Source organism: Gigantopelta aegis, chromosome 14 (genome assembly GCF_016097555.1).
Source record: "Gigantopelta aegis isolate Gae_Host chromosome 14, Gae_host_genome, whole genome shotgun sequence".
Lineage (NCBI taxonomy): Eukaryota > Metazoa > Mollusca > Gastropoda > Neomphalida > Peltospiridae > Gigantopelta > Gigantopelta aegis.
Genome location: NC_054712.1, coordinates 16,482,295 through 16,498,504, shown reverse-complemented (window position 1 = coordinate 16,498,504; position 16,210 = coordinate 16,482,295). Strand labels below are relative to the sequence as shown.

Genomic DNA, 16,210 nt, shown 5'->3' with positions numbered 1-16,210 from the left:
AAAGTGACTTTTGCAGCAAGTAAACATGACTGACAGGTTCTTTTACTGTATGTGGACATATTTCATATGTACAAATGTTAATCACTGGCAGATAATGAACATCATGTGTATACATTTTGCACTGTTGAGCTACTTTTCCGACGGCACTTTTGTACCAACGGTAATGCTCCCGACCTACAGCAATTTATATCTCAACGACAGCAATTGCCGTCGGTGCCAGCGTCAAGTTCGATCTCTGCAAACTGTTCTCACTGTGGGTTGGTGCATATAAAAGATCCCTTGCTGCTAATCGAAACGAGTAGCCCATGAATTGGCGATAGCAGGTTTCCTCTCTCATTATATGTGTGGTCCTTAGCGATATGTCTAACATAATATAACCGTAAATAAAATATGTGTCGTTAAATAAAACATTTCCTTCCTGTTCTCACTGTAATATGTTTCTGACTAATACAGCCCTTTTGATAACTAAAACAACACATTTAATACATTTTCTTGGTTAGAATATCAGTGTCTGTCTGTTCAATATGTTTCTAGTCACAAACTTGTAGTAGCACAAACTTCATCTTGCCTCTAAACAATTTTGTATGTACGAGAGAAAAGAAATTAGAGAATAAAGTATGAGGTACTACAAGTTTGCGTTAGAAACATTTGAACAGTGACCGCAAACTCGTTAAATATACCTGTATACAAGAGAAGGACTCGCGTGGCAGGTAGGACTCGCTAGAAGTTAATATCACTAATATATACAAGTTGATGATCTAAGATGTTTCTCATTTTAAACTTGCTAAGATTTATTTATGTGACTGTTTACTTTAGTAGCAGATGTGACCAATAATTCTTTATTTCATCAGGTTACTTAATATACACACAATAATTGTAGTTAGAAGCAAGGAAAATAAAGAAATACTTTTTTTTAAATAGATAAAAGAATAGTATTTTCTCAATTTTAAAGTTATTATTTATGTGACTATATTATTTTAGTATTTCATTCAGGATACTTAGGATGTTTTTCAAGATAAGAGGCTTACTAATATTGTGCTTTAGTGATGAAAATTACAGCCAGAATTTGTATTGGACATTATTTTGATATTTACAGGCGAGAAGCTGTGTGTAGCGGTCTTACCCTGGTGGCTGATGTGCGTGGTGCTACGTCTTCCATCGTGAATACTTTGCTAGAATCCCTGTACATATTTCTGGTAAGTCAGTCCAATAATGATTCAATTCTTGTACCTATTTCTGCTAGGTCTGTATCATCATATGCTACAACCATTGATTCTTGCACATATGTGTTTAGTCATGCCTAAAATTCATGTACATAGTTCTACTAAGGCTAATGTTACAGCAACTTTAGTCTGCTTAAGATTTTTATAGCCTTAAAATCTTGCCTGTTAAACTAAAAATATTTCAGTATTTGTTTAATTATATGCTTTCTTGTATTTTGGAGTACTTTAAGTGGTAAATGCATAGGGATTATCAGCTGATGTCACAGTACTTAATTATCATATAAAGGTGGTGTTACGTAAAACATTCTTTTCTTTTAACCATCATGCTTCCAAACTATTTTGACTGTATTATTGCAATAATACCACATATTACAACAGTAGTAATTCTAATTGTGTTTGTTTTCCAGGACAACATTCCCGGTGGAGCGTCAACAGTTCACATGTTGGCCGACTCAACAGTACAGTCGCTGGTTTTCAAATCCCCAGTGTATGACTCCTCATCGCTCTTCAAGGTTTGTCTAGCACATTACAGGGAGTGGTGTGGGATTTAAATCTCAGTCGGTAGAGCACTTTCCCAAGGTGCTTGGGACATAGGATCGATCCCCATCGATGGACCCATTTTGTTACTGGGTTTTTCTCCTTCCCAACAACGGGACAGGTAGTATCCCAGTGGTAAAGTGCTCGCGTGATGCATGGTTGGTTTGGGATCGATCCCCTTCGGTGTGTCCATTGGGCTATTTCTCGTTCCAGTCGGTGCACCACAACTGGTATATCAAAGGTTGTGGTATGTGCTATCCTGTTTGTGGGATGGTGTATATAACAGATCCTGTGCTACTAATGAGAAATGTAGCGGGTTTCCTGTCTAATACTATGTCAAAATTACCAAATGTTTAACATCCAATAGCCGATAATTAATCAATCAATGTGCTCTAGTGGTATCGTTAAACAAAAAAACTTTAACTTTTTTTTTTTCAATTATTAAATATTAAAGCTAATAGATTGGGATCGATCCCCGTCAGTGGACCCATTGGGCTATTTCCCGTTTAGCCAGTGCATCAGGACTGGTATATCAAAAGCCGTGGTATCTGCAATCCTGTCTGGGATGGTACATATAAAAGATCTCTTGCTACTAATAAAAAAATATAGCGGGTTTTCTCTTTAAGACTCTATGTCAAAATTGTCAAATCAGTATGCTCTAGTAGTGTCATTAAACAAACCAAACTTTTATCTTTCTTATACCATGGCCATTGGTGTACCAGACTTTTGCACTTCTCAAAATAAATGTGTCAAAAACGGAAGTACAGTTTGTTTATAAATGTTGAGCACAATATTTCATACCACTTTGGTTGAATTCATGGATGTGCAGCTGCTCAAAAACAAGTCTATATATGTGTCCCTTTTTTGTTACTATTTTTTTCTTCTTTTTTTCCAGTTTGATCTGTTACAGTCAGAAGAGCAGCTGTATGAGATTGTTGTTCCAGCACAACTTCCTCCCGCTCTCGATGGCTCATTTGTGTACAGCCATGAAGAGTGGATCCGATTCAGAACGGTAACACAGCCATCAAAGAAATATATTTAATTTCCTCTCAAATAGTGCAAAATAGCTTGAAGTACAATAGATACCTTTTTCTGTCTCTGTCTCTGTGAACCACCTTGGTGGATCCATTCAACTGATTCTGAGTTTTCTCATTTTAACCAGTGCACCACATCTGGTCAAAGGTCATGGTATGTGCTTTCATGTCTGTGTGGGAAAGTGCATATAAAAGATTCATTGCTGCTAATGGAAAAATGTAGCAGATTTCTTGTAATGACTACGTGTCCTAATTACCAAATGTTTGACATCCATTTTAACTGTCTCTGTGTCTCTTTCCCTTTCCCTATTGACCAGATGTCAAAATGTAAAATGCCAAATAATAAAATGTAAAATAGTATAGGCATCATATCACTTTAGTCTCTGATATTACTAAAGTCCAAACCAATTTGTTAACAACTACGATACATTACTCTCCAACCATTAATTACAGTTAGATTTCCCCCAAATTTTGTCCAGACATAAATTGTGAATAAACAATTACAGTGACACAGATTCCACATACGAGACTATAACGATATTGCACATCAAGCGAGCGCTATATCTAAACCATGCAGTTTTCTGTTTCTATTGTCTAGCCACTTTTAAGAGGGCTGTCAATATGGCGTAATACTCTTTAAGAGGGGTGGATATAAGGTACTATGGATAAGAATAAGTATGCTACATACTTTGGAGGCTTCCACCCCTCTTGAGAGATCCACAAAAAAAGCAATATGGCCACAAACGAAAAATTGACATGTGTTTGGTCCTTCAGTCTAAGTCAATATGGTGAATCCATGTCAATGTAATGTTTTTTTTTCTTTACAATTTATGTTTTGACAAAAATGAAGAAAATCTAACGATAACTAAAGGTAAGAGTAATTTATTGTAGTTGTTAACAATTTGGTTCGGACTTTAGGACCAATTAATTTGTCATGAATGAATTATTAAGTAGTAATATAGTTTTTTTCTATTTTGTACTCTTTAGACCCTGGAACCATTTCTTTCGAACTGCCGAACCGTGGCCCAGTATCTAGTCGAAGCAACTCAAGAGCTCTCCATTGCGGTGAAAGCACCCAAGTCTACGGAGGAAACTAGTCATCTTATTGAGAGTCACAACACTTGCTTAAAAGGGATATTTTCCGATCCCCGACTTGTGCAATTAAAGACTGACAGTGAAACCATCCTGACTTCACTGAAACAAAGCGGAACGCTGATTTCTCATTCTGATGATTATAGGTAGGTACTTAACCTTTTGACTACCTTGGTGCATTCGCTTAATGCGCGGTCGGCCTGGGATCGGGGTGGGGGGATGGGGGGACTACTTGGGGGCGGGACATAGCCCAGTGGTAAAGCATTCGCTTAATGCGCGGTCGGCCTGGGATCGATCCCTGTCGGTGGACCCATTGGGCTATTTCTCATTCTGATGATTATAGGTAGGTACTTAACCTTTTGACTACTTGGGGGCGGGACATAGCCCAGTGGTAAAGCATTCGCTTAATGCGCGGTCGGCCTGGGATCGATCCCTGTCGGTGTACCCATTGGGATATTTCTCGTTCCAGCCAGTGTTTCACAGCTGGTGTAACAAAGGCTGCGGTATGTACTATCCTGTCTGTGGGATGGTGCATATAAAAGATCCCTTGCTGCTAATTGAAAAGAGTAGCCCATGTAGTGGCGACAGCAGGTTTCCTCTCTCTATATCTGTGTGGTCCTTAACCATATGTCTGACGCCATGTAACCGTAAATAAATGTGTTGAATGTGTCGTTAAATAAAACATTTCCTTTCTTCCTTCTGACTACTGGATTAATGTTTTGACAAAAAATCATGTTGAGCAGGGAACATTTTTGTTTTCAAAATCTTGATTAGCAATATTTGTAGTCATTTGAAAATTGATTATCGTAACAACTAATGTTTAGTGTTTTAAAATTGCGTAGTGATCTCTGAAACTTGTGTAGCGAATCACGACACGATACTGTACAAAATGTTCCCTGTTGAGTGATTGGATACAAGTGTTTGGTTTTTACTAACATATTTTCACTTTAAAATTTTATAAATACATAAAATAATGTTCTTTGTGAAAGGGTAAGTATTATTTTTGTGTGGGTTTTTCTCACATTTATGAAATTTTAAAGTAGTTGATCAGGGCTTCTAGATTATGGTAGCCTCACTCCCATGGCTAGTGATATTCAATGTTGGGCTAGTAAATAACTATTATTGCCATGCCCAATGGCTATTGAATTTTTTTTTTATCAAATGTTGCAGTCAAGTCCATTTTGTAAATATGAATATCTAGCCCCCACCCCCACCCCAACCCCCTAACGTTAGTGTTTTTAAGTTATATCTCCCTCTTTAGGTGGCATATCTGATTATTACTATTATTTAGTAAAATTGTATTAATAAAGTAGAATAGAGCTAGTGAATTTTTTATCGTAGCCAGTAAATTTTTAAAATCACTGATAGGCTGGTGGATTTTGCGGCCATAATTCCAGATTTCTGTGCTTTACTAATCCCAACCTATTTGTTTTAGATTTATATCCCACTATTTCCTGATTTTCGTTGTTGGTAAAACGGTACAAATTTATTATCGAATTAGCCTTCACAAACAGCTATCATAATAGGTGTACAGTATACATGTTACTTGTATTACAGGTATAATAAGTGCATGTTTACTTGTATTACAGGTATGCTATGGATGAGGTAAACAACCTCGACTGCCAGCTGCGTGAAACAATACTGAAACTTGTCAAACTGAACGACAGTCAGCTCAGTAAACTTGAACAGTGTCAGCAACTCACAGAGTACAAAGAAGAATGTGATAAGGTCAGTTTTGGTCCTGATTTACCTTCTACTTTTTCAATGGTTTACCTGGGGCCTAATTCACAAAGCTCTCTTAGGCTCTGTTAAACAACAAAGCATCCTCTTTGCAAGGCTTTTTGCATTAGACTGCGAGATCACAAAGTTACGAGAGTTTAGTGAGTTGGGGCCCCTGAACATTAGGTTTCATATTTGCTTCATTTCTCCCAACTGTAAGTCCCTGGTTTATAGTTCCGTTTATATTCTTGACTAGGAAAGGCGAACGATTGTTCATGATCCCCACCAAATTAGTCTGGAAGTTTCAGGGGAGTGACAACGAGAGTTTAGTGAGTTGGGGCCTCTGAACATTAGGTTTCATATTTGCTTCATTTCTCCCAACTGTAAGTCCCTGGTTTATAGTTCCGTTTATATTCTTGACTAGGAAAGGCGAACGATTGTTCATGATCCCCACCAAATTAGTCTGGAAGTTTCAGGGGAGTGACAACGAGAGTTTAGTGAGTTGGGGCCTCTGAACATTAGGTTTCATATTTGCTTCATTTCTCCCAACTGTAAGTCCCTGGTTTATAGTTCCGTTTATATTCTTGACTAGGAAAGGCGAACGATTGTTCATGATCCCCACCAAATTAGTCTGGAAGTTTCAGGGGAGTGACAAATTGATCGCCTTGCAATAAAATATTTTATAAATTATATTTGCAACTTCATGTGATTGCTCGCCTAGCATCATTTTAGAAGAGAGATCTTCAGCTCACCTTAATTTTACTCATTGTGAAACTACATCTCAAAGTATGTTTAAAAAAAAAAAAATGTATACTATTTTTTATTTATTTGGTTTATTTTATACAAAAATTAATATATTAATCATAGATTTTACAACACAAAATATTTTCCTAATTAGAAATATAATACATTTTATTTTTGTTATAATAATTGAGGTGAACATCTATAGATGTGACTATTAGTGAGATATGAACACCTGGTATAAACAGTAATCACCATCAAACATCACTATCATAATTTTTCTCGACTATCCCATTTCTATTCTATCTACTCTCTATCTTTTATTACTATATATTAATAAATATTAATTATGTTAAATACTTTTATGCCACTGGACATTGTTATTATGTTTTATATATAATTATGAATACTGATTATTGTCTGATGTCCATCTTGTTTAGGAGAGCACATACATGGGCTCTGCCTGTTGTGCAATCCTTTTGACTTTTTTTTCTGATCAATAAAATATCTCAAAACAAAAGATAAAACATGTGATTTAACATAACATCCCTCAAGACAAAGTGTCAGTAAACATACCAGCGTGCAAGTGTCAGAATTACCAAATGTGAGTTACCTAACAGCCACTGATCAAGCAATGTGCTGGGGTGTTTCTCAGGACGGTGCTAGTTCTGTCATTACTATGGTTCCTGGTTATTACAGGTAGTATCTTGGATGACTGAAGATGGCTACGTGGCTCTACAGAAACACCAGATGGTGGCAGATCACCTCAAGGCCATTCGCTCACAGCAGAGAGAATTTGAGAAGTTCTATTTCCTTGCCATGGTGAGTTCTCTTACCAGTGTTTTCTAATAATAGAGATTTTGAGAAGTTTTATTTCCTTGCCATGGTGAATTCCCAGTGTTTTTATAATTAAGTAGTAATAGAAAATATGAAAAAAAATTCTTCAACATTTTGTAATAATAGAAGACAATTTGAGAAAAATATTTTCAGCTATGGTGATTTATAAAAATAATAGATATTCTCTTATTTTTTGCCTTGGTGAATTCAGTGTTTTTTGGTGGTTGTAATAAATAATTTAAGCAGTTTTAATTTTTGTGCAGGTTGTGAAAATTGTCAGTGTTTGTACTCTTATCAGTTTTGTAATAATAGAGAATGTGAGAAGTCTGTGAATTATTTAAGCAGTAGTACATTCTGTCCGTTTTTGGGGGTGGGGGTGGTACATAGCTTCAATGGTGATGTGTCCAACTTGAGGTGTATAGGACATATCTTATTTTCCATTCCAACCACCTAATAACTGTTGAATAAACAATGTACTGGGGTGTTGTTTTAACAGTAATCTTCTATTTTTCTCTCAATTTTATAATCAGTTTAATTTTATTAAAAAAAATTATAGTGATAAATACCCTTTCTTGAGAGAAATGTCAAACAGTTATTATTTTATTCTTGCTCTGGGTCAATATTTTATATTTTTTATGGGTTTTTTCTTGTGTTTGTCTTTCGTGCTCTCGGCTTCTTTGATCAAACATGAATACTTTTCACAAATGTTTGTAAATTATTAATATTGACAAATTCTTCCTAGAAATATGAGTGGATTCTGAAGATCTGTCTTTGCAAATATCTGGATATTTACTTTCTGGATTGAAAAGAAACAAATATTCAAGCTTGTTTTTAAAGAACACTGAAATCGCTCTCATTCAAGTTCAAACAATCTAAATTTAGAAATACCAATTTAAAAAAAACAAAAACGTTTTTATGTGGAATTCTAGCTGAGAAAATATTTTTATGAGAACATTCTAATTTGACAGCTGGCTTGATAGCTATCGTCGGTGATGTGTTACAATGTGGTAATTCACCTAAATTTGTAGAGGATGGAACATTTTGTGTGGATAGTATCGGTTAATGAACTAATTGCAACAGTATTAATCTAGCTGTTGTTGGTGTGACTGTCAGATATATTCCGTGGATAAGTTTTCATTTGGAAATGTCATGGGAAGACTAGTGATGGTATTTCTTTCTCTTTTGCTTCTAATCACTTTGAATTATTAAAATGTATTTCCAGCATTTTGACAGTAGCTACCATTTCTTGTGGCATTGTGATTCATTGACTTCTTTTGTTATGTCTGACTATCTTAACATCTTTGCATGACTGTTTAATGTGTACAGTAAATTATTTAATAAAATTTTATATGTGCTGTCATAATTAGTTTTCTTGAAAAGCTCTGAAGCATGCATTTTGCTTGTTGTTAGTCCAACAATTTTGTCTTGAGGATGAATTAAATTAATTTGTGACTTCTGCATAGTGGTAGGGTAGCTGTGATTTCGAAAGGTTTCTAACACTAGCACATATAAAACGTGGTGGTATAATATTTTCCTCTTTGTGGCAAACTGTGTTTACTGGATCTCTTGCTACTAATTAAACATAAGTACCAGTATACACGTAAACCAGATTGTAAAAATGATATATCTTGTTTTTGCACCAAAAAGACCAGCTACAATGGCATAGCCAGCATGAAGCAGTTGAGGTGCTTGCCTTGTCTGGGATTTCCCCAGATTTATTTTATTTTCCCATGACACTGATATTTATTTTACAGGTCTGGGTTTGCCTCAGCATTTTTTCCTGTCTGGCTACACCCCAGAGTTACCATATGTTTCACATCTAACACTCATAACCACTGCTTGAGTGATTCGTTTCATAAATAATGCCAGGCTTGAACTTAAGAATTTAAAGTGACATAAGCTAGTTTTTAAACACTAAAGGCATTCTGTTCACTGTTACAGCCATTTTATTGTTTAGATTATCCATTTCTGTACATGTGAAGTGTTTCGCGTCATCCAGGTGTTGATAATATCACAAAATAAATTTTTCATATTTTTTAAAACACACACATCTAAGAAGTAACAGTTTTGGAGTAGAGTTTTGGTCTATTTTAATGGTATTTCACCGTTTCAACATTACAGACTCTTGTTTCACGCTGTTTTAACTTTATCAAAATGGGTTACAGGTTTGTAGATGAACTAAACTCAGTGTTTGTTTGTACAGTTTGAAACTAGGGTCTGCTCCTTTAATTTTTAAATGTTTTTGCAACAGTTAAAATGCTCACCATTGTCAGTTTTTGAAAACCTGCCTACAGCAGTTTTAAAAGAGCAATTTTTGCAACAAATACATACAAATATAAAAACCAAAAATTCTCTCTTAACCAACAGCAATAATTTTTATCTATTGGCAAAAAACTACCTTCATTGAAGCCGCTGATCAATGGCAGTTTGTATTGCACGTGCAACAAATGCTGTTGGTGCCTCCATTAAGTTTGAACCCAGTAAGGTACCAGTGTTACATCAAATTCAGATTTTATGGCTTGAATGTGATTTGAAAGAAATGTGTATCAATTAATATATTATTAGATTCTTATTCTTTAAAATAGCTTTAAAATATAGTCAATTGAGTCAACATATATTTAGGGAGGCTCTTGTTCTCAGTTAAAAATAGCCTGCCAGACCTTAAAAAGTAATTTTTGCAGTCTGTGTTTAACCCATCTGCAGAAGGACTGGGGCCTAATTCACAAAGGTCTATTAGGCTCTGTTAGACAACCCCAAAGCATCCTCTTTGCAATTCACAAAGGTCTATTAGGCTCTGTTAGACAACCCCAAAGCATCCTCTTTGCAAGTCTTTTATCATTGCACTGCGAGATCGCAAAGTTGCGAGAGTTTAGTGAATTAGGTCCCAGGATCGTAGGATCAGTGTACATGTACCTAATAATTTCCTTCAAGTTGTGTTCTGGTGTTCTCCCCATTCTGACTAATCTAAACGTTGAGAACACTTGGAACGTGATACTTTCAAAATTTTAATTATCGACAATTGATTTTAATTTGAAGATTGATTGGCAAATACTATAATTTAATATTTAGAATTGCGTGGCTATTTCTGAGACTTGTTTAATGAATCATGATGTGATAATGAAGCAGTATGTTCCCTGGTTATTTTTTTAATAAGTCTTTTACATGTTTCGTCAAACCTGTCACTGAATTCTTGAAAGATTGGTTTGTTTTGTTAACCTTGATTTCAGGGATGTCGTTTTCCAGCTTTTTTTATTTTTAAATTTGGGCTTTTTTGGCATAAACTAGTTATCACAAACTTAAGTCAACTGGATATGATCTGAAATGCTAAAAATATATTCTTTAATTAACTTTAGTATAAATTTACAATTTTTTAAAGATTTTTGAGTTTCTGTTTTTAAATCTGTATCACAAATCCCAAGTTAGTTTTTTTCTTCTGTTTGTTTTCAGACGTATATTAAAAAGGGTAATGATCTATTTGAGGGTTTAAACCTGTATCACAAATCCCTAGTTAGTGTTTTTCTTCTTTGTTTTCAGACGTATATTGAAAAGGGAAATGATCTACTGGAGGAGTCGAGCATGCTGTCTCAGCTGGGACACATCGACCGCACGGCTGGGTACCGTGATCTGGCGGGGATGTTGAAGCACCACCTGCACGACTTCACCACGCAGCTGGAGCAGACGCGCGAGAAGATCGAGGACACAGCCAAGTGCTACAACCTTCTAGACAAGGTCTGGGTTCTCTTTCATCTCCTAATACTGTTGCTGTTTTCTCAGGTTCCCTTATTCATCATTTTGTTTTCAGTAAGATTTGTCTAGATAGCTGGTTACCCAAGACTGTCGGAGAGCAAACATTAAAAAATTATATTGTTCTCTGTAACCCTGAAAATTGCGAAGGCGATAGTTTCATTCGCGTGATGCTCGTGTAAGTGTAGTTTGTGTATCCCATTTTTCGTTAGCGCATTTAATTTATAACATCATTTATGTTCATAATGGGTAACCTAAAAACAAAATGGCTCACCTGAATTTGTTTTTGCACAACCAATAAATGGTTTAAGCAAATCTTCAGTTCTCAGAGGCCTGTGACTGGCTCATAAAAATCACTCTGGCTCATTTTGCAATAAAAAAAAGCCTTTTGGCTTATTCACTCATCCCAGTCGGTGCACGCCATGTCTGGTACACCAATGGCCATGGTATGAGAAAGTATGTAGTCTGAGAATGTAGCACGATTCCATTCTGCCTAGAATCCTGGATTGTGGGTGAGAAGCGTAAGATTGTGAGATGGAATCCCAAAGTATTTATATTATGAATCTGGCAGAATCCTAAAGAGAAATCCCCAAATTCATTGTCTGGTATGTATAAAAGATCCCTTGCTGCTTTATCGATAAGAGCAGCCAATGTGGCAGTAGTGCATTTCTTCCTGCTTTCTTTCTTGTGAATAAGTTGGAATCACCATACATTAGCAACCAAATGGCCATAGTTTAAAATGTGCTGAGGTGTCATTAAACAATTATTCAGTGGCTAGTTGTGCATTCGGTTTGGGATCGATCCCCATCGGTGGGCCCATTGGGCTATTTCTCATTCCAGTCAGTGCACCATGACTGGTATATCAAAGGCTATGGTATGTGCTGTCCTGTCTGTGTGATGGTACATATAAAAAGATCCCTTGCTACTAATGGAAAAAAGTAGCAGGTTTCTTCTCTAAGACTGTATGTCGAAATTACCAAATGTTTGACATCCAATAGCCAATGATTAATTAATCAATTTGCTCTAGTGGTGGTGTTAAACAAAACAAACTTTATATTTATTGAGATGTCACAACTGTACGGAACCAGGATTTCTGTCAGAGGGTAAAACGGATATGGCGCCATACCCAAATTATTATTTTTTTAAGTTAACATTTTGACAAAATTAATGATTCTTATCATTATTGTATGATTTTCTTAAATCTGACTCTAAATGTAACCCATTTTCTTTGTTGGGGAGGCCCCCCTTACCCCCTGTTGACTGTGGCTGCATTCAATTTCATAGCGCCATACCCCAAAAAAAAAATCTGGCAGAAACACTGGGAACTGTAGTACATTTGTGTTCGGGTTAGGTAGTGAAACAGTTAAATTATAATTCACATGACTGAACAATTATTACCTATACTCTTCAAAAAAAGTAGGGGAACTCTAATAAGAATTTACAATTGCCAAAATTGTAAGGTATATTAGCTGTGGGGAATGGTTATATGATAATAGTGAATTAATTGGACAAACATTACAACCGGTAGTTCAGTATTACAGTAGGTTTTATGGCCACCTAAGATCTTGAAGGACGATTGAGGTGAAATTTGAAAGTTGATGTTTTTTTACCAGTATATTGCAAATTCAAACAATAAAAATTACTAAAAACAAAACAACAACTGTATGAAAAAGATTGACAGAAGTAATGTTCCACAGTGATTAATCAAACTTCCTGGAACTTCTCAAAATCAAGAATGACACCCCACTCACGTGTACAGGGCAACTGCGTGATGCATGTGCAAACTATAGAATGTGTTTCAGTGTGTTGATAAACAGACCTGAACATTCTTTACTAGGATGTCTGTGGTCAAAACGTATGTTTTAATATTTCATGTTCCCTACTTTTTTTTGAAGAGTATAGCTAAAAATCTCATGATCCCCTGTGACTCCCCAGGCAAAATTGGGACTTTAATGTAGATTCAATTTGTTATTGTAGTATTATTGTTGTTGTTGTTATTGTTATTACTTCTACTTCTGTAATACTACCACTACTACTCATGATGATGATCATTATTATTATTACTGATTACCTCATCCATTACAAATTGCTTGGATCGTTTCTTTAATATGTATAATCTACTGAGTAATAACTGTGCCATATGAGTTACATCATTTCATATAAGAATTTGACTTTGTGGTGCTGAAAAACAAGCATCATGTGCACGTGATTTTAAATTTCATTTTCTTGACCTTGTACCCACTGGTGAGACTTGTTTGACCTGATATGGAAACTCTGTAAACCCTAACATTCGTAAAATGAGAAATATGTGGCAGGTTTTTCATTGCTTGGCCGGGAATAAGAAAGAACAAACACTGGCTTGTTTACTCATTCCCCTTTGAAGGGGGAAACCACAGACCTCTTGCAAGATGTGGGATCCAAATATTGATTGATTTTTTATTCTCGAAAGTTTTATTTGAATGTGAATGTAACAGACGGCTTGTGAATGAAGTAAAACAATTGTGTGTTTTTCTGTTGTCTTATCAAGAGGTTATCAGTGATGGGGATACATAATATGTGTTTACTGCAATATACAAGAGCTGTTATTTTTCATGATGTGATAAAGAGGTATGTTACCACTGCTGTTGATGACTTACTGTATGGCAGTGTAGAATATAAACCTTTTCTAATTATATTTTTTCTGCTTTAGAAAATGTGAAAACATGCCCCTAACCAGGGCCGATATTTTCAAAGCAATCTTTGCCTACGAAATCGTAAAACCATCGTAAGCTATGACGTCACTATGGTATGTGCTGTAGTGATGTCACAACCTACGACGATTTGACAATTTTTTAGGGCTAAGATGGCTTCGAAAATATGGGCGCAGGCTTTAGATTTCACTAAATTAGGTGTCCTATATTTTTGGAGGATTTTTTTTTTTGTTAGGCTGTTCTGACTACAGTGGGGTCTTTTTAAAGCAGTAATGTTATCAACAACTCCTGAGAAGTAGTAGATATTCAGAAATGCATTTCAAGTTATTTTAATCTGATTAAAACTTAACATTTCACTGGTTTTGAGATGAAATGTTTTGAGGTCTGCAAGTTTGTACTTAATTGTTCGGGCACAGTGTTTATCACCTTGACAGTGGTGCAATCTAAAGCCCTGTTAATATACAAATGACAGCATATTATTTAATTATGTAGTATTCAACATAGAATTTGAAAACAGAAATGCTTTTATTTTTAATTGAATACTGTTAATGTTAATGAAAAAAAAAAGAAGATAAGAATCACACAAAAAGCCCACGCAAACAAGCATTCTACTTACAGATCTACAAAATGAATATTTTTTCCGTTTGAAACACACACACACACAAACATACATCCACTCTTATTTAGTAAAAATTATTGATACTCCCTGACAAAGACAAAAACTGTGACATTAATTTATTTGACAGAATTGACTAATGATTTCGCTAATATTACACAAATGTAAATGCATATAAATTATGACCTACAATCTCATAAAAATGCAGAATGATTGTTATTAAGATAATGAAGACTTCTAGGGGAAATAGCTGTATTGGTGATGGTGGGAGGAATATTTCTTTCTAATTTAAAATAAAATACCTTCAACCATACAATATATTTACCACTATGTATTTTTGATAGTATTTATTTAATTAACCAGTGGATCCATTCAGCTGATTGGGGTTTTTTTTTCTCGTTCCAACCAGTGCACCACAACTAGTCAAAGGCCATGGTATGTGCTTTCTTGTCTGTGGGAAAGTGCATATAAAAGATCCCTTTCTGCATTAGGAAAAATGTAGCAGGCTTCCTCTAATGACTACATGTCTGAATTACCAAATGTTTGACATCCAGTAGCTGATGATTAATTAATCAATGTGCTCTAGTGGTGTCGTTAAACAAAAAACAAACTTTTTGTTCCAACCAGTGTTCCACAACTTGTGTAACAGAGGCTATGGTGTGGGCTGTCTTGTCTGTGGGATGGTGGAATAAAAGACCCCTTGCTGCTAATAGAAAAATCTATATGTCTAGTAGAAAATAATCAGTATTATATATAAACCATTCACTTTGTGGTTTGGGGATGGCAATCCTGTGTACACTTTATATTCTCTTATATATTTTTCTGCAGATTAAACAGAAATTATGGGACTATTTGTTTTAATACCCTAATTTGTTGGGGGGGGGGGGGAGTTAACTTTAAAATATCGAAATAACTTGCCTTGAAGATCAGTGGAAGGTGAATCGGAGGAGGGTGGGGGGGGGGGGGAGTGGTAAAGAAAACAATGTGCATGGCTTACCAAAAAGCATTCATATTGTCTTTGTAAAAGCAGTTTGATGTCTTCCATTAAACTGTTTTTTAGACTTGGTGAAAATAACACCAACCTGTACCAGGTAAATCACACCCTCACACAAATTCTGGCATTAGAAAACCCCACAAACCTCGGCTGTATAATGTTAAAAATAAATAACTTTTTTCTCTCTCTCTAAATCTGATAATGATGCTTGCAAGCAAGAGATAAAAGATAGCACACACAGTGGAGTCCGATTACTGGTCTGGTGAACAGACTGCAGTGTTCGTTTAGCTCAGACTGGGCATGGTGATTAGGAATTGAGATGAAAGCACAGAAATGAAAACACTGGCACTGACAGGTAGTAAACAAAAGAGGGTTGTTTCTGTCTGGCCTGGAATTGGACAAAGACAGGTGATACTGATTGGAAGGTGGTCACTTAATACCGGTGATGATCTTTAATGTCCGATGAACTGACAGACTGAAAAATAACTAATATAGATAAACTGACAAAGAAGATTTAGAAGATTGAAAAATAACTAATATTGTTTGTTTTGTTTAATGACACCACTAGAGCACATTGATTTATTAATCATCGGCTATTGGATGTCAAACATTTGGTAATTTTGACATAGTCATAGAGAGAAAACTTAAATTTTTTCATGTGTAGCAAAGGATCTTTTATATAATATTATGCACCATGCCACAGACAGGATAGCACATACATGTACCACAGCCTTTGATATACCAGTCGTGGTGCACTGGATGGAGCAAAAAATAATATAGAGGCAGATTCAGGAATTGTTTTAGGAGGGATGGGGCACCAAGTTTAATACAAAAGGCCACACGGATCCTCTTGTTAAAAAAGAAAAAAGAATCCCCAAGAAAGTTATTATTATCGTAGTAATTTATACTTGATTTAGTGAATGATAATTGGCATTTGGATCAATAGCAAAAAATATACTTTTGTCATTCTTTTGTGAAATTTA

The 16,210-nt window shown here is 35.5% G+C and overlaps 1 protein-coding gene across 3 annotated transcripts in view; it reads left to right on the top strand.

The window, feature by feature from the left end:
• LOC121388393 (puratrophin-1-like) overlaps positions 1 to 16,210 on the top strand; it is a 73,119-nt gene that overhangs the window by 25,863 nt on the left and 31,046 nt on the right. For all 3 annotated transcript variants that reach the window (XM_041519700.1, XM_041519698.1, XM_041519699.1), the window contains 7 exons: positions 1,097 to 1,196; positions 1,631 to 1,735; positions 2,656 to 2,772; positions 3,782 to 4,032; positions 5,476 to 5,614; positions 7,046 to 7,168; positions 10,718 to 10,912. In XM_041519700.1, coding sequence (XP_041375634.1) covers positions 1,097 to 1,196; positions 1,631 to 1,735; positions 2,656 to 2,772; positions 3,782 to 4,032; positions 5,476 to 5,614; positions 7,046 to 7,168; positions 10,718 to 10,912 — 1,030 coding nt within the window. The remainder of the gene's footprint in view (positions 1 to 1,096; positions 1,197 to 1,630; positions 1,736 to 2,655; positions 2,773 to 3,781; positions 4,033 to 5,475; positions 5,615 to 7,045; positions 7,169 to 10,717; positions 10,913 to 16,210) is intronic.